Genomic DNA, 23,137 nt, shown 5'->3' with positions numbered 1-23,137 from the left:
TGTGCTGCAAAATCTTCAAGTAAAGCCAGGTGTGCCATTCACAACCAGGACGATACTCATCAAAATCCTTTTAAATAGACCTAGACTACATTTAATTGACCATTTTTAGAAACCTATGCCACTTTGCAAACCATTTTTGTTAATATATGTAAATATATATAATTTGTGGTTTCAGTTGGTTATAAATGTTGTCCTGCAACTTATTAAGAAATCTTGATTTCTGTATGAAAGCGCTTTCACACACAAACGTGTTAACATGCAGTTAGTGAATGAGACCCATTGCCAGCAGATATATCACTTCACTCACGTTAGCTCATCCATGCTTTGAAAGTCATCAGGACGTTGAACACAACAGTCTTCAGGAAGAGAATTCTCAGCCAGTAGAGGCCCAGTGACATGTAGTTGGTTTTTTCATCTGGAGAATAAAAATGCAATTAATATGTCTATTCGTTTGAGCATAGATTTTGTGGTATAATCCAGCATTTGTTTGTTTATTCAAAGATAGCCGTCTCACAATCTGAAATCTATGTTTAGTTATTGTTGTATAGTGCTAGATGTTAGGCATTAACAGACTAGTAGTAATGGACTGCAAATGAAAAGAAACACACAGCAGACTATAAATGTGCTAATAAAAGCAAACTCACCTGATTCAAAACCACTTGGATCGGAAGATCCTGACTTACAGTCTGGAAGTGGAAAAAAAGATGATTAATATAATGCAACAAAATATTGAAGGAATTAAATTAGAATTATTTTTTTTAATTGCGTTTGATATATCATTCCTACCTTTTTCATCGCATCCATTTGAATCATTAAAGCTGAAGCTGCTGTAGTAATCTCGGTTTGAATATCGCACTGGTGTAGCATCTGTTAAATTTACATCTTTGTATTTTGTGAAGTCGGTTGCCAAACAGTAGGAGTCATGCAATTTGTAAAAGACTGGAGCTTGTTTTTTTTCTGAAAAATAGAAGAAAAAACAAACAAACAAATACATTAGTTTCATAAACAAAAATTATATGTTTAAAGCAGATGAAAATGAGCAAATTACATTTTGTCAAATGTAATTAGCTTTTATGGATGAGAAAGTACATTCACAGTTAATCCAGACAACAGAAAACTATTTTCAAATAACACTCAGATGATTCAAAGGCAGTTCTTTTGTAACTTTTTTTCTAGACAGACATTTATTTTTAAATGAAAAACAAAAGTGTGTATTCAACAGGGACGTGCACAGACAGTTTGAAGGACAGTGACCAAAGAGCAAAAGGGGGCAGTGGCTCTAGCCCTGATTTTTCAAAATAACTCAAATGTTGATCTTAGAGAATTATCTGGTTTGGATCAGTGACTCCAAAGTCCTTTTACTCAATGAACATTTAAAATATTAAAAAACCTGACAAATTCTTACCCTAGTTCAAAAGTAACAGATTTTTCTAGGCCCACAGGCTGACACCTCATCACAAAAACTCATTCACACTTACACTATGTCCATATGTTGGTATTTTCCAGAGAAAGACACCAATTTATGACATTATGAAATGTAATCGTTACGTTAGCAACGTAACATGGGGGAAAATACAAATTTTCGTAAGATTTCATTAGGTTTTCCAATCTGTCAGACTGAAAAAGATTGGAAAATGTTCCAATCTCTGTTCATTAGTTACATTTAACCACAATAAATTCTATCTTTTAGACTTAAAAGGTTAAATTGCTTGCACGCATTTTGATCACAAGGTATTTCTGTACGATTTATTTTCTGTAATGGTTAACAATTACAATCACTAGTCCGATTTCACAGTCTCAAGTGTTTATTATTAATACAATTCCTGATATGTCAGAATGCATTTTAATTAAACACAAACAAATGTCATTTAAATTTAACTAGTTTATTTTGGAAAATCTATGTCAATAAATCTGTGAATCTAAATGAAATGCTATGTGAAAAATTATCCATAGTTTGGATATAGTACTCAGTTAAAGTAGTTAAATTTTTATAAAAAATATAAACAATCCATATTATAACAGATTCTTACCTATTTGTTGCTACTTGTTAGCCTTAGTCACACAGTGATTAACACATATAAGACATGCTCAATATATATATTTTTTTAATACATCGATATTCAATGGTGCTAAATTAAATGTAATATAGTAACATAATTGAAAAAATTTTTTTACATATTCCAAAGGCAATTATAACTGAAAGTTCATTCATGTTTGTGATTCTAGTCTGTCAAATGTGCAGCTGATCGATTACAATGCAAACAGCGCTGACAATATTTCAATTTTTCAGTTTAGCCATTTCTCCGAATGAGCGACCAGTTTTAGAAATTGGAGTTATTAGAGTTATGTTGTTTTAAGGAGTAGTCTGCCAAATTTATGAGTAAAGTAAACCTTTCTTTGTGAACTTTATCCACCTCTTTTTTTAAACTTTCTAATCAATCTAGACAATTAAGAAACATTATCAGCGTTCCTTGATTCCTTGAGTCACACAATTACAAAACCCATTACAGAAATACAAAAGCACACTCTATCCTCTGACAGGTTTAAATGACACAAGATTGATAAAATTCATTAATATTTAATCACTAAAGTCTGTGACATTATTCTGTGACAATGAGTTTACATTTTATTAGAAATTTGGTGGTAATAATAATGTAATAATAACTGATACTAATGTTGTTTTTTTTAATTCGATTTCACATTTTATGAAAATTAATCGTTGTACTCACTTGATTTGACATACAGTTGTGTCCCCTTCCCAAATATAATTTTTTCTGTATTTCTATTCACACAGTGGTTCGTAGTGGGATAATAACTTCCATGAGTACCAGGGAACGTGTTAGGTTTAATATATAATGTTTTAACTCATTTAAATATTATACATTTAAATAAAATGATTAATTATTGTTATAATGATTTCCTTCTATATTAAAGGAATTTATCATGGGAAAAAAACATGGAAAGGCAGCATAAGTGCAACTACTGTAATTTATTACTGTTTTGGTGCCTGCCCCAAATATGACTTTGTTGTTGAACCCAACATTCACACAAGGATTTTGTTTAGCACTTTATCCGTTATACACAGGGCAATTACACTTTATATTTGTCAGTTTTTAGTTTAGTTGCCCAAAAGTTCTGTTTTTGTTTTCATTGTAAAAAATAAAAAAAAGTAGTTATTTCCTTTATAATGTAATTATAGTCACAGTTGGTCATGAAATTAAGGGTTTTTATTACTAAATAATTTTAATTCTTACTGGTTTGCACAAGGAGTTTTATCCCCGTGCCAAAGAACATTTTACGTCCAATATTCACACAGCCATTGGCCATATACTAAAAACTAACATAACCCTAATAACAGAGGCATTACAAGCAATTCTCTCAGAATCTATCTTAAATAAGATGCTGGGTCAAAACTTTAAAGGAATAAATGCTAATCCATGTATATTAAGGTTTTTTTTTGGGGGGGGGGGGGGGGGGACTTAAGAAAAACGCATTTACAACCCTGGAGTCACTTTACAATCTGAATAACTGATTGTTGTTTATATTTTAGCACAACATTTATGGTTCTTTATGACTATGTATATATTAATGTATAAATAGCACAACAATTAGCATAAAAAGAAGTGGTGCCAAAGTAACCTTTAGGCTGGACATCTTACCATGATATATTTTAAAGTAATTGTTAAAAGAGCAATATTGACTGTGCATAACTATTGCATTTTAGACTAATTCTACATTTCTTTTGGTTAGCTTTTCACCTTAGCTGATAATTTATGAATTTTTTAAATCCTTTTTTTTTCCTGTTCAGTTAAATGACCTAGGATTATTAAGTCTATATTACTCATTAATAGTGATATCTTTCTGTGAAAGCCCTTAACAAAAAAGACACAGTTTCAAATCTTACATTGTTTAAATGATATAGGAAAACAAGTTTGTTCTACACTTACTTGAAAGCACAGTGAGTTGAGTGCCTTTCCCAAAGATCAATTTGTTTGTCCCTTGAGTCACACAGTAGTTGATGTGACCACATAAACAGACTCACCTTACTTTGAACTTTAAGGGCTATTATTTATTCATTCTTAATGAATACTTTATTTGGGATCTTTTTTTAAGTATCAAAATAAGTTATCTAATATTAAAAAAGATTTATAAGGATGTTTTTTTATGTTTTTGTTTTTTTTTAGTGTAGAAGTCGCAGTTCATTGAGGGAGTTGTTGAGCAATAATATTTAAATTAAAATGTAATTATAGATAATATACAAAAGGTTCTTATTTTTCAGATGAAACAAGTTTTAGCTACAGGATTTTCAAAATTAGGTCTAAAGCCATCTTATATTACTACTAGCAATCAAGATTTAATAACCTTTTAAGGTTTTACATTTTGCACCGTTCTGTCTTAGCTTACTGTAAGTAGCAGCAAACTTACTTGAATCAACTGTTAGTCTCGTGCCTTTTCCAAATAAGATCTTGTCATAGCCTGTATTCACACAGTAGTATAGCATGGTACATTTACCCAGAATACTTAAGCTAACCTCTTGTTTGGTGTTAGTGCATTTTAAGCATGGTTGTTCAAAATAACATTTTATATATGGTTTCTTCATATTTGAAGAAATTTAAAGGTATAAGCCCCCAAGTCCAAGTCTTTTCATCACAATAAAGATAACAGAACACTTTTGAAAGTGATGAACTTGAGTAACTTAAGTATTTAATAATTGAATAAAATGAAAGGGATAAAACTTCATGGCCAAGTAAAATTTATCCAACAATACAGATAATGTATCCTACATAATTTATTGTAATTAACTTCACTAGTTAGTTTTTATCTAGCCAAACTGGATAACAATAAGTAATTAACTGTATGATTTGGAAAATAATAACTTACTTGATCGTACAATGACTTTGGTCCCCTTACCAAAGAAAAGCTTCCATCCATCAGTCACACAGTCATTTACCAAACACCGAAAACTAATAGCAGTCCGGTAACACTCAAAGAATTGCATTCACCTTAATTATATATATATATATATATATATATATATATATATATATATATATATATATATATATATATATATATAAAACTAATTATTTAACTAATGAATACTTTGAATACCACTTTAAAGAATCAAAATACTGATTATATAGTTTTTTGTGCTTGTGTACGACTGACCTTTATCTTCATCTTAGTTTAGGTTTGAAATAAATATTTTAAGGATTACAGGTTTTACTATACTACACCTTTTTTAATGAGAAAATCTCTTACTTGAAGTAACAATGAGACTGGTGCCGGCTCCAAATATGATCTTGTTGTCACCTCTAGTCACACATCAGCATAGTATGGTACATTTACCCTCAGTATATGTTTGGCCAGTAAGGTCCCATCACTTCATTATATTTCATTATTGTTTGATTAGTTTGGAACATTTTATAAGATAGAAAAGGATGATGTAAGTGATTAAGATAATGATAAGTAAAAATTTCTTATAAAAACTATTAATCATTAGGCAATTTAGTTTTGTGAACTAAATACTTTGTTGTCTTTGTCAACATCACAAATACAGTGATTTCTACATTTAAGTACATTTATTCATTTAAGTTTGATGAATGATTCCATTCAAATTTTAAATATGTCGAAAAACAAGTGAATATCACAACACAGGTTTTATCTTTTTTGGACATCAGTATGATCAGAAATCTAGGTTAGTTAATATCAGTAGTTTTGTTAATGTTGACTGTCAGAAAAGCATTACTTACTAGTCTGAACGACAAGTTTGGTTCCTTTGGCGAAGATAATCTTCACATTCACACACTCTTGGAACATGTGTCAAAAACTAATGCCTTCCAGCTATTTCACTTACTGTAGGGAACTGTTACCATCTCAGATTACAGAATCAAATCTAGCCGATTAATTCACTAATGGCATCAGCATTTCAATATAAGCAATTATACATCGCTAGATTATGATCAGCACGAATTTCAAACTAACTTGTAACAATTGTTTGTTTAGCACACTTTTCATTGTGTAGATGTCACATCGCTACTGTTTCATAAATGTATTTAATCATAATGAACATATTAATATTACATATTTTACACAAAGTGCTTATGAAAGTGTCTGGGTAATGCCAATATGAGGATTATACAGTTATTATAAAGCTAATTTAGTTGTGATAGTTGTGATTTAAGTGTAAGATTTAAATTTAATACATTTGACATTCTGTATATGTCGTTCAATTCAATTCAAGTTTTATTTGTATAGCGCTTTTTACAATACAAATCGTTACAAAGCTACTTTACAGAAAATTATGTTTCTACAATATTTAGTAGTAGCTAGTAGTTTGTGCACGTTTGACAGGATTTTAGAAAAAATAAAAAATAAAATAATAATAATAATACAAGATGTAGTCAGCTAGACGATGAACTATCAATATTAGTAATTAATAGTTGTTTTATCGTTGTAACATTAAAACTGACAGTGACAGATAATGTAAGCTTACTCTTACTTGTTTGTGTTATTAGTCTTGTCCCACTCCCAAATATAATCTTGTCACCAGCATTCACACAAGTGCTGACTCCATCACAAAAACCTCTGTCTAATTAACCTCATAGTCTAATTGTGACATACTTCATATAAAAAATGTAAGCATTTGATATGGTTTTAATGGACAGAGAGAAGGGGCTTGATTATAATTACAATAATGGAAATGGTTTGCTTTTAGAATGATGTCAAATTGTTTACAAATGAAATAACATTTAATCTAAATATTTGGTTAAACTGCAATGCGTAAACTGTTTAACACCAATTACAAAACATCGGTATAACATCAAGTACTTCTGCGTTTATCAGTTTTGATATTCAGTATATATATTTGGTACTTTGAAGGTTTTCATTGATTTAGAAATGCAAACTTACTTGTTTCTACAATGAGTTGTGTCCCCGTCCCAAAGAATATCTTTTGAGTATTAGACACACATATGTTGGATCCATAACAAAAACCATCTAGCCTTGTTTGTAGTGTGGTGAGTTCTAAGTTTGTTTGTTTGATTTTTAAATATTCTACAAATTATATAAATGCAACTACTTAAACAATCTTTTGTTGTTTTTTGTCGCTTTTCTTTGTTTTGTCTAACTTGTTTCAAACTGACACTGTTTTATATATACATATATTTATAATGAACATATTGATGAAGTGTTTATGGAAGCGCCATGGTATTACCAAGATGAAGTTTAGATGATAATTATATAAAGCTATTGTACAAAGCTAATTCAGTTGCAATAATTGTGATTTAAGTGTAAGGTTATAATTCTTACACTATAGCAATGCTACTTTAAAAAGTTAAACAATACACACACTTAAGTTTTCACTAAAGTATATGAACAATGTAGAGTTTTCAATTTCATTTCGGTAATGGAAAACAATTTTTTTTAAAAGGATGTCAAATTGTTTACAATTTAAATGATATTCAATCAAAATGTCATGTGATTAATGTGAAAGTATGCAGCACTTATAACACTTGATTATAACATCATTATTGATTAAAACATCAAGCTCTTTTGCATTTGTCAGTTTTTCTTGTTGTTTGTTTGTTTGTTTGTTTTTTAACTTTAAAAGCTCTTTATTGATTTAGTAATGCAAACTTACTTGTTTCTACAGTGAGTTTTGTCCCCTTCCCAAATATTATCCTTCGAGCATCAGTCACACATATGTTGAATCCATAACAAAAACCATCAAGCTTTGTTTGTAGCATGGCGAGTTTTACGTTTGTTTGATTATATTTAATGAAATATATAAAATAAATGCAAGTTTTTTTAACAATATTGTTGTTTTGTCTAACCAAATTCAAACTGACTTGTCAATCTAGTTCCTTTTCTAAACCTACTGTTTCACATATGAATTTAATTGTAATGAACCTACTGAAAAAGTGCTTATTGATTTAGAAATGCAAACGTACTTGTTTCTACAGTGAGTTTTGTCCCCGTCCCAAAGATTATCTTGTCAGTATTAGTCACACATGTGCTGAGTCCACATCAAAAACCATATAGACTTGTTTGTAGTGCGGTGTGTTTTAGGTTATTTTTTATTTTATGAAATAAATGCAAGCACTTTAACAACCTATGTTAGATGTAATTACACTGGTGGTTTTAATTTTGTTTTGCAACAATATTTCACTTTTAAAAGAGTTTTTTGCTAAACAGTGACAATTTGGTATTATTTGGACTATATAACATTTGGAGAAAATGAAATCAATATGATTTCATAGGCAAATAATTTCATCCAACAATACAGAAAATTAATATTACACTATTTATTTTGATGATGAACTTCAATGGAAATTTTAATTTCAAACTGCAAACAATTAACTGTAAGATCTGGAAAAATATCAACTTACTTGATTGTACAATGACTTTGGTCCCATTACCAAAGAAAATCTTATATCCAGCATTCACACAGCCATTTACCAAACACCGAAAACTAGTAGCAGTCCGGTAACACTCAAAAAATTGTATGCACGATAAACAATTCACAAAACACTTTAAACCCTATTTTAATAGTATTTGAAATGTTAACATTATTACTGTGGCCATAATATTTGTACAATTTTATAGCATACTTTTCAAATATGTATACTTAATGAAAGTCACCACTAAACTATTAAAATTATTGAATACTTAAAATATCATTTAGATTTTATGCAAATATTGATTATTAATTTTTGTGATTGTGTATGATTTAACCTTTCTCTTTATTTTTTTTTAGGTGTAAAATAAATATTTTAAGGATCAGAGTATTTTTATTATACTAAACTTATTTTTAAGGATGAAATAAAATCTCTTACTTGAAGTAACAATGAGACTGGTGCCAGTTCCAAATATGATCTTGTTGCCCGCTCTATTCACACATCAGTATACTATGGTACATTTATCCTCAGTATATGTTTGGCCAGTAAGGTCTCATCATTATATTATAGTTTATTTTTAGATAATACTTTTTTGATTAATTTGGAACATTTTGTAAGATAGAAAAGAATAAAGTGTTTAAGATAATGATAAGCAATAACTTAGATAAAAACAAATCATTAGCAAATGTAGTTTTGTGTATTTTAAAGAATTCCTGATCTTTGTCAATATCACAGATACTTTTTTCTTTAAGTTTGGTGAATGATTCCATTCAATTTATATCAAAACACAGATTTCATCTTTTCTGCAATCAGTGTGATCAGACATCTAGGAGGTTATTATTTGCTAACGTTGACTATGTAAAAAAATATTACTTACTTGTTTGAACAACAAGTTTGGTTCCTTTGCCAAAGATAATCTTATTCACATTCACACACTCTTGAAGCATGTGCCAAAAACTAATGCCTTCCAGCTTTTCACATACTTTACGGAGTTATAGGGGTTTCATACCTTTCATCTCTACAGAGTCAAATTAATTCATTAATGACATTGCACTTCAATATTTATATTAAGCTAGATTATGATCAGTACTAAATCCAAATGGACTTGTTTCAAATGTCAGTTAAATTTTTCTCTAAACAGACTTTTCAAAAGTCACACTGTTCTTTCTGTTTCATATACTATAATTATATTATAATGAAAATATTAATAAAGTGCTTATGAAAGAGTTAGGGTGATGCCAAGATGAAGTTTTGATGAGAATTACAAAGTTTTTGTGTCAAGTTAATTCAGTTATAATAGTTGTGATTTCAATGTAGATTTAAATTCAGTACATTTGGAATATATTTAAGTACAACATTTGCAATGACAATTGATAATATAAGCTTACTTGTTTGTGTTATTAGTCTTGTCCCACTCCCAAATATAATCTTGTTGGCAACATTCACACAAGTGCTGACTTCATCACAAAAACCTCACAGTCTAATTGACCTCATCTAATTGTGACATACACAACATTAACAATATAAAGCGCTAAAACTTGTTTCTTGCATTGCATTGTAAGGGTTATGTATTATATGTAATAAAGAAATATTTTAAGCATTTATTTGATTTTGTAGTAAGTTTAGTCCTAGATTATATTTGGAAGCTACACAATATCCAGAAAAAACTAAACAAGATGATAAAACTCACTTGTTTGTATGACAAGATTGGTCCCCTTTCCAAAGATTATTTGGTAGCCAACATTCACACAGCCATCTACCATAAACTAAAAACTTCACAGTTCTTACACTACAAGTCCAATACACGCACACTTCACAATGCCCATTTAGGTCAAAGAAACACTTCCTGAGCATTTAATTATATTTCAATAATGGAAGTCAGTTGTTTTTGGAGCGATGTCAAATTGTTTACAATTTAAATATGATTTAATCAAAATATCCAGTGATTAAACTGCAATGTGAAACTATATAGCACTTATTACAAAACATTATTGGGTATAACATCAAGCACTTTTGCATTTGTCAGTTTTGGTATTCAGTATTTAGATTTTGTTCTTTAAAGGCTTTTTGTTCATTTAGTAATGCAAACTTACTTGTTTCTACAGTGAGTTTTGTCCCCGTCCCAAAGAATATCTTTCGATCATTAGTCACACATATGTGCGATCCATAACAAAAACCATCTAGCCTTGTTTGTAGTGTAGTGAGTTTGAATTTTGTTTCATATACAGTACACATATACTTATAATAAACATATTGATAAAGTGTTTATGGAAGTGTCGTGGGATTACCAAGATGAAGTTTTTATGAGAATTAAATAAAGCTATTGTATCAAGTTAATTCAGTTACAATAATTGTGATCTTAGTGTAAGGTTTAAGTTTATATACTATAACAAATTTGTTTCACTAAAATATTTGAACAATGTTAAGTTTATTACCTTTTAGTAATTTAAACTTTTTTTTAGAAAGATACAATTTGAATAAGATGTAATCAAAATATCCTGTGATTAGACTGTGACGTAAAAACTATATTGCACTTATTACAAAACATTAATGAGTATAAAATGAAGCACTTTTGCATTTGTTAGTTTTTAAATGGTTTTATTTTTACTTTAACAGCTTTTTACTCATTTGTAAATCCAAACTTACTTGTTTCTACAGTGAGTTTTGTCCCCGTCCCAAAGATGATCTTTTGAGCACCAGTCACACATATGTTGGATTCATAACAAAAACCATCAAGCTTTGTTTGTAGTGTGGCAAGTTTTTAGTTTTGTTTGTTTGTTTAAATATTTAAAGTTTAAACATTTTTTTAGAAGTAGTTTAACAATCTTTTGTTGCTTTTGTTGATGTTTTGTCTAACCAAATTCAAACTGACTTGTTAATTTAGTTCATTTTCTAAACACACTGTTTCATATATGCATTTAATTATAATGAACATACTGATAAAGTGCTTATTGATTTAGCAATGCAAACTTACTTGTTTCTACTGTGAGTTTTGTCCCCGTCCCAAAGATTATCTTTTGAGCTGTATTCACACATGTGCTGAGGCCATAGCAAAAACCATCTAGCAATGTTTGCAGTGTGATGAGTTTTAAGTTATTTTTTATTTTATTGAAATAAATGAGGACTTTAACAACGTTTGTTAGCTTTTTATGAAACAATTTAGTTTTGCAATAATATATTTAATAACAATATCTAAAGAGTTCTCCGCTAGACAGTGACTATTTTCTTCAGTACTGTTTGTATTAAAGTGTAATGTAAAAGAATGGTGACAAAAATGAACTTACTTGAATTAACAGTTAATTTTGTCCCAGAACCAAATGTCAGCTTGCCCACTCCTTGATTCACACAGCATATAAACTCACTACCGTAACTTCTGTATGCTGCTGCTAAGTTATGTTGTATGAACATTTGTTATACATCTATGTAATACTCTTTATTTATAAACTTTTAACAGTGCAGTTAATTCGTAAGAATTATGGGGGCAGAATTTTTAGACTTTTAAGTTTCATATTTGTCAAACTGAAAATAGAGATATAATATATAAATAGAAATTGAATTTTTGAATAAAGTTATTGAAACTGGTGGTCTAAAAAATAATTTAACTAGCAATGATACATAAATATGAAAGATTAGCAATTGTTAATTGTTTTTGTAAAGAATGTCAAGAACTATGATTATTTGCATTAGTAATCTAAACAAATTAAGTTTATAAATGTCCAGACTTACTTGCTTCTATGTTGAGTTTTGTCCCTTTACTAAAGAAAATCCTATTGGCAGTATTCACACAGTCACTGAGCGGGCACCAAAAACATGTATTTCAAACAGGCCATTATTCACATTATGTATTATATACTGTTTCAAAAATTAAAAGGTATTATAAAAACACTGCAAAATATTTTTTTTATATCTTCACTGTAGTTTGACTAAATAAACTGTGCTTGAATTTTTTTTTGTATTCATGCAGATTTATATTACATTAAGGGAAGGAACGAAAAAAAATTATTATAAATATTTAGTTTGTTTGTTTACTTACTTGATTGTATGAAAAGACTGGTTCCACTGCCAAAGAAAATCTTATACCCAGTATTCACACAGCCTTTAAACGTTAACTAAAAACTCTTGCATGTTATGGTTACAATAGTCAATTAAAATCTGACAAAATTTGTGTTAATATAAAAGGAATCACAAAATCAGTCAAACTACATCTCAAAGTCCTATCAATTATTTTTAAATGTTATAATTTTAAGCAAGTGCTCAAAAACTAACGTATTTCAATAATATTTGACCTAATCTGCAGCAAGAGCTAAAAAAAAAAAAAAAAAAAACATGAAGTAATACATTTTTCAATACTTTGATTAATACTCACTTTGTTCAACTCTCAGTTTAATTCCGGAACCAAAAATTATCTTCCAGTTGATGTCACACAATGAAAGCATTGTGCACAAAAACTGACCCTATTATTGTCATATAAATAATTTTATATATATATATATATATATATATATATATATATATATATATATATATATACTTCTGACTTATTTTATTTTTCCTTTGATTTTTACAATGTTGAGAAAGAATGAAGCTAATTCACAAACCTGTCTATAAAATAATGTACAGATAAAATTCAGCTGATTGATAGCTGAATTTGAAAGGACACCATTTGTTTAAAAATGTTAACCTTAACCTAGAAAAATTCAAACTTACTCGGTTGTATTTTGAGTTCTGTTCCTTTGCCAAATATTATTCGAACTCCATCAGACACACAACATCTGATCCCATTACAAATAGCTAATTCTATCTTTGTCATTTTTTTATTCATTAAAAAATATCTAAAAATATACCAACACTAAATATGTTATATATAACAGAAGCAAGCAGAAGTTCTTTGGGATAAAATTTATTTGTTTTACCTTTTATTAAATGTACTGAATTGTATATTCTGTTTTGGTTTTTGTAGTCATGTTTGAATGTTTTCTTAATGGACTCTAATATTGGACTTGCAGAAACTACAAATTAAAAGTTGGATATCTGTAGACAAAAAAAAAAAGACTTACGTGCAGTGACAACTAATTGGGTCCCTTTTCCAAAGATAATCTTATTGCCAGTATACACACAGCACTTAACCACAGCACAAAAACCGAATGTGCAATGACTGTGCAAATAAGCCATCAATGTCAAAACACTGACAGAATTAATTTGCACATCATGTGTAATTAAATCTAACACAAACATAACACTATACTTACTAATCTGAACTTCCAACTGTGTCCCGGCTCCAAATATAACTTTTCCTATTCCAGTTCCAGTCACACACTAACATAGACTATATCAATAATTTATCATCCCTATATAACTGAAACACTGTTATACTACCAAAGTTCTTGTTATTTATAGTAAATTATTATGTAAACATAATGCTTCATAAAACATATGGGTGAACTTTAAAAAATATTAAACATACTCTGCATTATTTGTGCTATATGCGCTTTTGTTCAATACAGAATGTTAAGTAACAAGAAAAGAATTAAGGAATTTGCAAAAATATTGAACAGTATGATCATTTAAATTTAAATTAATGAAATGTAGCTGTTAAATTAATTTGATGGGAACAATTATGTTTCTTACTGGAATCCACAGAGAGAAAAGTTCCACTTCCAAAAATGACTTTGTATGTCCCGTCAAACACACATTGCTGAACCTCTCAACAAAAAGGGCATCCCAAGGGTCTCAAAAACATATTTTGTTATATATGGGGATATATTATATTAATGGGCTTAAACACTTAATGGGGTAAAGTGTGTCTTTTCTGAATTTCAATTAAATAATGACTGTTTTCAAACAGGTTTCTTAATCATTCTCCAGCATTTGCTATTTGCCACGATATAAACATATTTTAGTGTTGTCCAAATGCTAATGCATATATAAAATTAAAATTAAATTAAATTAAATTCATGCATTTAGCAGAAGCTTTTATCCAAAGCGACTTACAGTGCATTCAGGCTATCAATTTTTACATATCATGTGTTCCCGGGGAATCGAACCCCCAACCTTGCGCTTGCTTGCTAGCGCAGTGCTCTACCAGTTGAGCTACAGGAACACTAAATAAGAGATTTAAGCCAACTTAAAAAAATTAATAAACTAAAAAAAATAGTATAACATAGTAAAAGTAAGACTGATTCACTCACTTGCTTCAACATGCACTTGTGTTCCTCTTCCAAAGATTAACTTGTTGATATTATTAGTCACACAGACAGTAACTCCATATCAAAAACTTCCACAACTAATAGCAAATAACTGCACTCACAAGTGCAGCTCCACTTTGGGTTATACCTAAGTTTTTTACCACTTACATTTTTTATATGAATTTTGTTCTTGTCTGACTAATGTGTAAACGCAATTAATTACAAAACGCAGTTCATTTATAATTAAACCTCAGTGAAATTAAAGGGAATATAACAGCCCTAAATGGAACATATTAATTATGACTATAATACATGAATACTTACTGGCTACAACTGTGAGTTGTTTTTTGGAAGCTGATATCATACTTATTTAAATGTTCAATTACAAAAGATGTTTTGCTATTTCATTATGTCATACATAAAAAAAGAACAGAATGACAGCAAAATGACCATAAATGTTATTCATTCTGTTGGTAAGTTTTCTTGTTTAAGAAAATATGTAAAATTTTTCTAGAACTATTCTTGAACTATTTATACATATCAGATTGTAGGTTTAATGCAAAGCCAAAAATGGAAGTTGAGAAGAGTTTTAGCATAGCATCAATTAATGTATAAATTAATACTGCATTACATATTGTATTAATAAGATTAATTTATGGAAAGAAATATTTTGGTCTTACGAGATTCCACAGTTAGCTTTGTTCCAGCTCCAAAAATGATCTTGTTATAATTCACACACTAACAAAAGCCTCAGCAAAAACTCTCTAAGCACTATGAAAGATCCCTGATATGGTCAGTTTCGATTATCTTACTGATAAATATCAGGAATTTTTAATATTGTTCGGTTTTGTTTCTTCGTTACGATAGCTAGATTCCCTAATATCAAATTACTTATTTATGACCTTAACTTTGGTACAAAATGTGACTTAGAATTCAAATCGCACATCACAAACAGTAATGGATGTAATTCATATTCACAGTACATACACTGTACTGGTCACTCAGAAATGACATTTGCATTTTGAATTATTTCACACTGAACTATTTTAAACTTCAATGATATTAAAAAAAAATTATATTATTATTTTTCTTATCACTATAAAATTCATACTTACTGGAGTTAACATGAAGCTGTGTTCCCTGACCGAATATGATCTTGTTGCCATAGTTCATACTGTGTTGAAAACCAGAACAACAACGTCTGGATTCAACTGCACAGTGCTCATTATGTCTACTTACATTTTTGCCTTAAATTTTGATATTATATTAATTAATTTACAATTTACAAATGTTCCCTTTGGATGCAAACAGAAGTATAAAGTAAGAAATCATGATTAGTTTCTTAATTGCTTTTACATGTAACATCGTCCCTTTCCCTTTACTTTCAACAGTAAGTTAACTGGAAAATATAATGACATTTAGTATAATTTGCAAAACTAATATGACTTGCACATTACATATTTCACTTAATACAGGTAAATTGTTTAGTCTAACGTGTTTTACTTATTTACTTTGACTTGAAGTAACCCAGATTTTTAGTGGTAAACTAGGAGATTATTCTAATAATAGTAATTATTGAGGATTTTAGGGTCTATTTTAGACATCTATGATACACTGGTGAATAAAATTTGTCTTACGAGATTCAACAGTCAGTGTTGTTCCACTTCCAAAAACGATCTTGTTGTTCTGATAATTCACACAGTAACAAACACTCAGACAAAATGTTCTTGGGGAGGCTTTTCATTAAGTACAGTAGAGTACAGTACAATTACTGAATGTGTATGCGATACAAACTTGATTACGCTTTGATGTTCTATTAAGAAATAAATATTTATGAATATTTTGTTTTTTTAGTTTATACCATTTCTGCATCAGTGTTTCAAAGGCAGTATTTTATAAATATTTATTTATTTTTATTAAACCATGATATTATTCACCTTCCTCTATGGAATTTATGTAAAAAAGCAATTTAAAGGCTCTTACTTGATTGAACTATTAAAGTTGTCCCTTGACCAAAAATGATCTTTCTCCCTCCAGAAGCATCCACACAACAGAAACAGTCATAACAAAAATGGGACCAGTTTACCAGGAATTGGCCTTAAATATGTATTAGGATGTAAGTCCTGATAAAAAAACTGTAAATCATTTTTATTTTAATTATATTTTAGGGATTGAGATTTCTTTTTCAATATTTTAGCTCTAATTATCTTGTTTACTACAGACTAAGCAGTGGAAAACATGTCTGTTTGGATGTTTATTAATGTTATTGCTCATATGATTTTAAATGTGACTAAAACGGAAACATTATCCATTTTCATGTAAATTAAAGATGAATGTGTTTGAAGCATTTTCAACTGATACAAATGATAATTCTTGAGAACCATTAATCAATATCCAAACTAATTTACTCACTGGAATAAGAATGTGTTCCCTGACCAAATATGAGTTTGTCATACTTTATATTAGACTATCAAATACCAAAGTAATAACCTTTCTTAGGCTACATAAAAAACAAAGCTAATGGGAATCTTACTTGATCGTACGTGTAGCATTGTCCCATCTCCAAACATGATCCTGCGAGCCCCCATATTCACACAATAGAAATATCCCTCACAAGAACAAGTTCACTGAAGCCTCAGTAATATTGATCTTTTTATGTACAATCACTGCTGTTTCATTAGTTAAGACTATGATAACAGGAATCATCTAAATATAAACAAAGCTAAAATAATACAATATAAAGATGTTTGTACTCACTGGTTTGAACAATTAACTTTGTCCCTGCTCCGAATATGATTTTTAAGTTTGATTTCACACACTGCTTAGACCCTCAACAAATTCAAGTTCCCCATTTTGAACTGCTGCCGTGGCTATTGTTTTATCACTGAAGTATATCAATTATAAATTGCTGTGAAATATGTAAAGAGTACTATAAATTCATATAAAACAAAAAGGTTGTCCTACTTGATTCTACGAATAGTCTTGTCCCTGATCCAAAGATGATTTTTTGAGTTCCACCATTCACACAGTAACAAACATCTCTACAAAAAACTGTTGTGCATCGCTATTTTTGCAACAAACTTTGAAGCTTCGATCAAATGGACATTTAGCCTTATAATTGTTTTGTTGTGATTTTTGCTATAACAAATATCTATTATTATATATTATAAATCTATGTACATGTGACTTATTGATAAAGACTTCATCCAAACGTCATTTTGGGTCGTCTAAAAATATAAATTAACCAAACTCATTTTTTATTGTTTACTTTAACAAATTGAAAAGAGAATTATGTGAACTTAAGTTAAAAGGCGGAACAAGTTTGATTAAATAAATTCACTTACTTGACTCCACAATAAGTTGAGTACCACTTCCAAATATTAACTTTACTCCAGTTGTCACACAGTTACTTGGTGAACTACAAAAACTTGTTAAATGACTTGGAAAGCTTCTGGGAACATATTTACTATAAATGATGTCAAATTAATTTTAAATATTAATAAAACCTATAGATTATAGCTACTAGTGTTTATTAATCAACATGACTAAACCTTTAAATTTAAATATTAAATAAATAAAAAAAATAAAAAAATTGTGTCATACATTACAGCCATGAATTTTTACTGTCACTCCATTCTGTCTGCTATTATTTATTCTGTTGCTAAGTTTTCTTGTTTAAGAAATTATGTTATACTTTTCAAATCTTATACTTGGACTCTTTATACATTTCAGCTTTTAAGTTAAATGCAAAGCAAAAATGTATGTTTATAAGAGTGTTAACATTGTACGGTTAACTCTAAGAATTAATTATTGTATTAAAACAATGAATTCATAGAAATAAATGTTTTGTTCTTACGAGATTCCACAAGTAGTCTTGTTCCAGCTCCAAAAATAATCTTGTCATAAGTCACACATTAACAAAAGCCTCAGCAAAAACTAAGTACATTAATAGAGCCATGATATGGTCAGGTTTGATTACTGATAAACATATGGAATGTGTTAATAATCTTGTTTTGTGTTATTATTATGTTTTGTAAGATTCAATTATATATATTTTTTATTATTTATGACTTTTGATTTTGGCACATAATGTGACTTAGAATTCAAATCGCACATCACAAACAGTAATGGATGTTTTTCATGCATGTAAAGACACTATAATGGTCGCTCAGTTATAAATGCCATTTGCATTTTAAGTTTCACATTACACAATTTTAAGCTTCCATTATATAAAAAAATATTTTACAATTATACATTAATTTATATACATATTTTTTTAATTTCTTATTAAAAAAATTGCACTGCACTTACTGGAGTTAACATGAAGCTGTGTTCCCTGACCGAATATGATCTTGTTGGCGTTATTCACACTGTGTTGAAAACCAGAGCAACAACGTCTGGATTCAACTGCAATGCCTAGGCGCTCATTATTTCTTCTTAAAGTCTGATATTTTATGAATTCAATTACAATCTACAATTGCTTCTCTCTGGACACAAACAGAAGTATAAAGTTAGAATTCATGATTAGTCTCTTACTTGCTTCTACATGTAACATCGTCCCTTCTCCAAAGATGATCTTGCTTGCACCAAAAGTCACACAATACAACGAGTCCTCACAAAAACTACCTTTGTTACGGTTTGGCTAATTACATCAAATACAAGCAGCTTCTTAGCGAAAACTTACATGCTCAATTACTTTAATTGTAAGCAGGAAAATATAAAAAATATATACTATCAGTGTTTTAATACCTACACAGGTTAGTAAAGGCTATTTCAAACTATTTTCAACTACTGGTTAAACAGAAAATATAATAATATGTGACATTATTAGCATATTTAACTTAGTAAAGGTGGCTTTTTATTCTATTAACCTTTTTATTTCTTTACTTTGACTGAAGTTAAGATTGATATTTAGTAGTAAACATTATTCTAATAGTGGCAATTGGTGGATTTGTTTTACACACATATGATGTACTGAAAATGTGTCTTACGAGATTCAACAGTCAGGGTTGTTCCACTTCCAAAAACGATCTTCTTGTTTCCATAATTCACACAGTAACAAACACTCAGACAAAATGTTCTTGGGGAGACCTTTGATTAAGTACCGTACAAGTATGTGACTGTGATAAAATACTTGATTATGTCTTGTTTTTTATTAAGAAATAAAGATAATTTAATGATATACTGTGTATTTTTATACAGTGTCAATGTAAATGGCTCACTATTATTTTCAATTGTTTTATTTTTATTTTATTTGTTTTTATTTAACAATGTTAATCGCATCTCATTATTGTGAAATGTATGTAAATAGACTCTTACTTGACTGAACTATTAAAGTTGTCCCTTGACCAAAAAAGATCTTTGTCCTTCCAGCAGCATCCACACCACAGAAACAGTCATAACAAAAATAGGACCAGTTTACCAGGAATTGGTGCTTGAATATGTATTAGTATGAAGGTGTAGATAACAAACTGTAAAACAGTTTAATTTAATTATATTTTAGGGAATGAGATTTATTTTAAGATATATTAAGTATTTTAGCTCTAATTATTGTTTACTACTGAGTAAGCAGGTCTGTTTGGATGTTTATTTTGAATTGAACATTATCCATTTTCCTGTAAATTAAATATTAATGTGTTCCAAGTATTTTCAACTGCAACATATGATACGCATAAATACTGAAAATGCCATTAATCAATATCTAATAAAAGTACTCACTGGAATAAACATGTGTTTGTCTTACAACATACTGTATCAAATACCAAAGTAATAACCTTTCTTAGGCTACCTAAAAACAATACTAATGGGAATCTTACTTGATCGTACGTGTAGCATTGTCCTTTCTCCAAACAAGATCCTGCTAGTCCCCATATTCACACAATAGAAATATCCCTCACAAAAACAAGTTCACTGGAGCCTCAGTAATATTGAACTTTCTACATACAATCACTGCTGTTTCATTAGTTAAGACTACAATAACAGAAATCATCTAAATATAAACAAAGCTGAGATAATACAACATAAAGATGTTTGTACTCACTGGTTTGAACAATTAACTTTGTCCCTGCTCCGAATATGTTCTTAACATTTGATTTCACACACTGCTTAGACCCTCAACAAATTCAAGTTCCCCATTTTGAACTGCTGCCGTGGCTATTGTTTTATTACTGAAGTATATCAATTAGAAATTGTTGCTGTGTAATATTAAAGATTACTATTAATGTACTGTATATGAAACAAAACAAAAGGTTGTCCTACTTGATTCTACGAATAGTCTTGTGCCTGATCCAAAGATGATTTTCCGTGTTGCATCATTCACACAGTAACAAACATCTCTACAAAAAACTCTTCCTCAGAAGCAACAAGGACTTTGCTGTACTTCATAATTTTCAGAACAAAATTTGATGCTTTTTAAAAATTTGTTTAATTGTATTTTTTTTTATTATCGATCACTGTTGATGTTACTTTAAGCTTTAGATTTGTTTAGTTGTGATCTTGGAGGTCAAATCGTCTTGCTATAATGTTACCATCATGTGAAGACTTGTTGATTAAGTTTTGATCAATTATTTTTATCAAACTGGTGTCTGTGGTTATAAACACAAAGTAAACATCTCTTACTTGATTCAACTGTTAGGGTGGTTCCTTGACCAAAAATGAGCTTTGTCCCAGAACCCTCCACACAACAGAAACACTCACAACAAAAACATGGCCAGTTTATCAACTGGTACAAACATGTTTGATGTGTTGATTATAAATAGAAAAAAACAACAACATTATTTTAGAATCTGATTATTCATTCGAGATTACTTTAAATGATTCTTAGTTACTTTTAAACATTTAGCCTACTGTTATTACTTAACATTTTACGTATTAAAGTTAGTGTAAACTATTTTATTGTATTTTCCTCTACTTCAAAATAGAAATACATTTCTTACTTGACTTCACATACAAAGTTGTCCCTGTTCCAAAATGAATCTTCCGAGTCCCATCATTCACACAGTACTTGCCCTCACAGCAAAAACAGCTTCGTTCTCAAAACTTTATTTAAAAATATATATTTTTTCCCCTAGAAATTTTTCATATTTAATATTAATTTTATTTTTATTTTTCTCTTAATATAGCCAACATCTACAGTTTTTACTGTCAACATTCTTCATTACTTATATTATTTAGTTTTAGTCAATGGTGTTACAATATTAATTGTCAACAATGATAATGTGTAATGCAGTTATTAAATCAATGTCATGATTTACTCACTGTTATCAACATTCAGCTTTGTGCCTTGACCAAATATAATTTTGTCAGCAAGTGTCACACAGTAGTGCAAATCCTAGCAATATCTAATACAGAATAATTTTACTAATATAAAGCACTTCAGTAGCATTCCTCGACTTCAGGGTCAGAATTACATTGTGAATTTACTTTTAAAACTCAACTATAGAGCTTTTTACTTTCTCAGTAAACTGTAATAGCTTCATACTTTTTAAAAAGAAAGAAATACTAAATGTTCAAGTAAAAATGTGTCAAACATGTTGATCTACATTAATGGATGTGTATTTCTATATTATACATCAGTAAAGTTTGCAAAGTTGAAGAATTTGTCATTCCTTTAATTTTAAATAAAAAAAATATTAGATGAAGTATCTAAAATGAATTCTAATCTTCAAACCTAATCTAAGACCAAAGTCAGATTTATCAAACAAAACTCATTAGTTGGGTCTAAACTTACGTGAATTTACTATCAATTTTGTTCCTGTTCCAAAGATAATCTTGTCCAATCCTCCAGTTTTCACACAACGATAAACGTCAAAACAAAAACTATCAGGAATGAGGATGCAGACATTTTTTAAAGAAAAAGTAAATAAAAATACTAAAAGCTGGTTGAAATAAAATGATTCTGTAAAACAGAACTGCCACTTTTATTTGCAAAGGATATTTTATATAAATACATAAAATAAGAAACTGAAAATGCTGTAATGATAGATTTGAACTATACCTGAATCAACAGTAAGTTTTGTTCCTTTTCCAAATATTATACGTCCTGCGTTGTTAGTCACACAGAGTTACACAGCTTTACAAAAACTTAAGAAGATTATTAATAAAGTAATGAGTGCCACTATTTTAAACACATCTGCCACTGATTTAGTAAAACATAAACGAACGCATAAACGCATTTTTTTATTAGAATTTTAAAACTTTATTTGAAATGGCATTTTTAATGGCACTTATTTGAGTTGTGTGTGTGTTTAAATATAATTGAAATGTTGAAATGTTTAGATTATATCAAGCTTTTTATATTTTTTTTGTTGTTATTATGTAAATTAAGCACTACCTGAGTTGATGGTTAATTTTGTTCCTTTTCCAAATATCACTTTCCATCCTCCTGCATCAGTCACACAGTTTTACATGGCAGCACTAAAACATAACTACTAATGCAATACGACCTAAAGTTTAGACATCATGTGGCTTAATACTTTATGAGTCCTATGTATCGGGTCAAATGTTTGTTTTTTTAACAATTAAAACAAACTTACTTGTATCAATGTTTAACTT

The 23,137-nt window shown here is 29.3% G+C and overlaps 1 protein-coding gene across 10 annotated transcripts in view; it reads right to left on the bottom strand.

The window, feature by feature from the left end:
• Positions 1–23,137, bottom strand: part of LOC127951248 (M1-specific T cell receptor alpha chain) — a 48,541-nt gene that overhangs the window by 677 nt on the left and 24,727 nt on the right. For 5 of the 10 annotated variants that reach the window (XM_052549064.1, XM_052549065.1, XM_052549071.1 and 2 more), the window contains 3 exons: positions 787–957; positions 645–686; positions 308–415 (listed from right to left, as the gene is read on the bottom strand). In XM_052549064.1, the coding sequence (XP_052405024.1) occupies positions 309–415; positions 645–686; positions 787–957 (320 nt within the window). In that variant the 3' untranslated portion in view covers position 308. Of the gene's footprint in view, positions 1–307; positions 416–644; positions 687–786; positions 958–3,254; positions 3,343–4,881; positions 5,005–5,753; positions 5,836–11,683; positions 11,855–15,699; positions 15,773–23,137 lie in introns of those variants that run through there. The other 5 variants (XM_052549069.1, XM_052549062.1, XM_052549068.1 and 2 more) reach the window with 5 other exon arrangements.

Source organism: Carassius gibelio, chromosome B2 (assembly GCF_023724105.1).
Source record: "Carassius gibelio isolate Cgi1373 ecotype wild population from Czech Republic chromosome B2, carGib1.2-hapl.c, whole genome shotgun sequence".
Classification (NCBI taxonomy): Eukaryota; Metazoa; Chordata; class Actinopteri; order Cypriniformes; family Cyprinidae; genus Carassius; species Carassius gibelio.
This window is presented reverse-complemented; position numbering and strand designations above follow the sequence as displayed.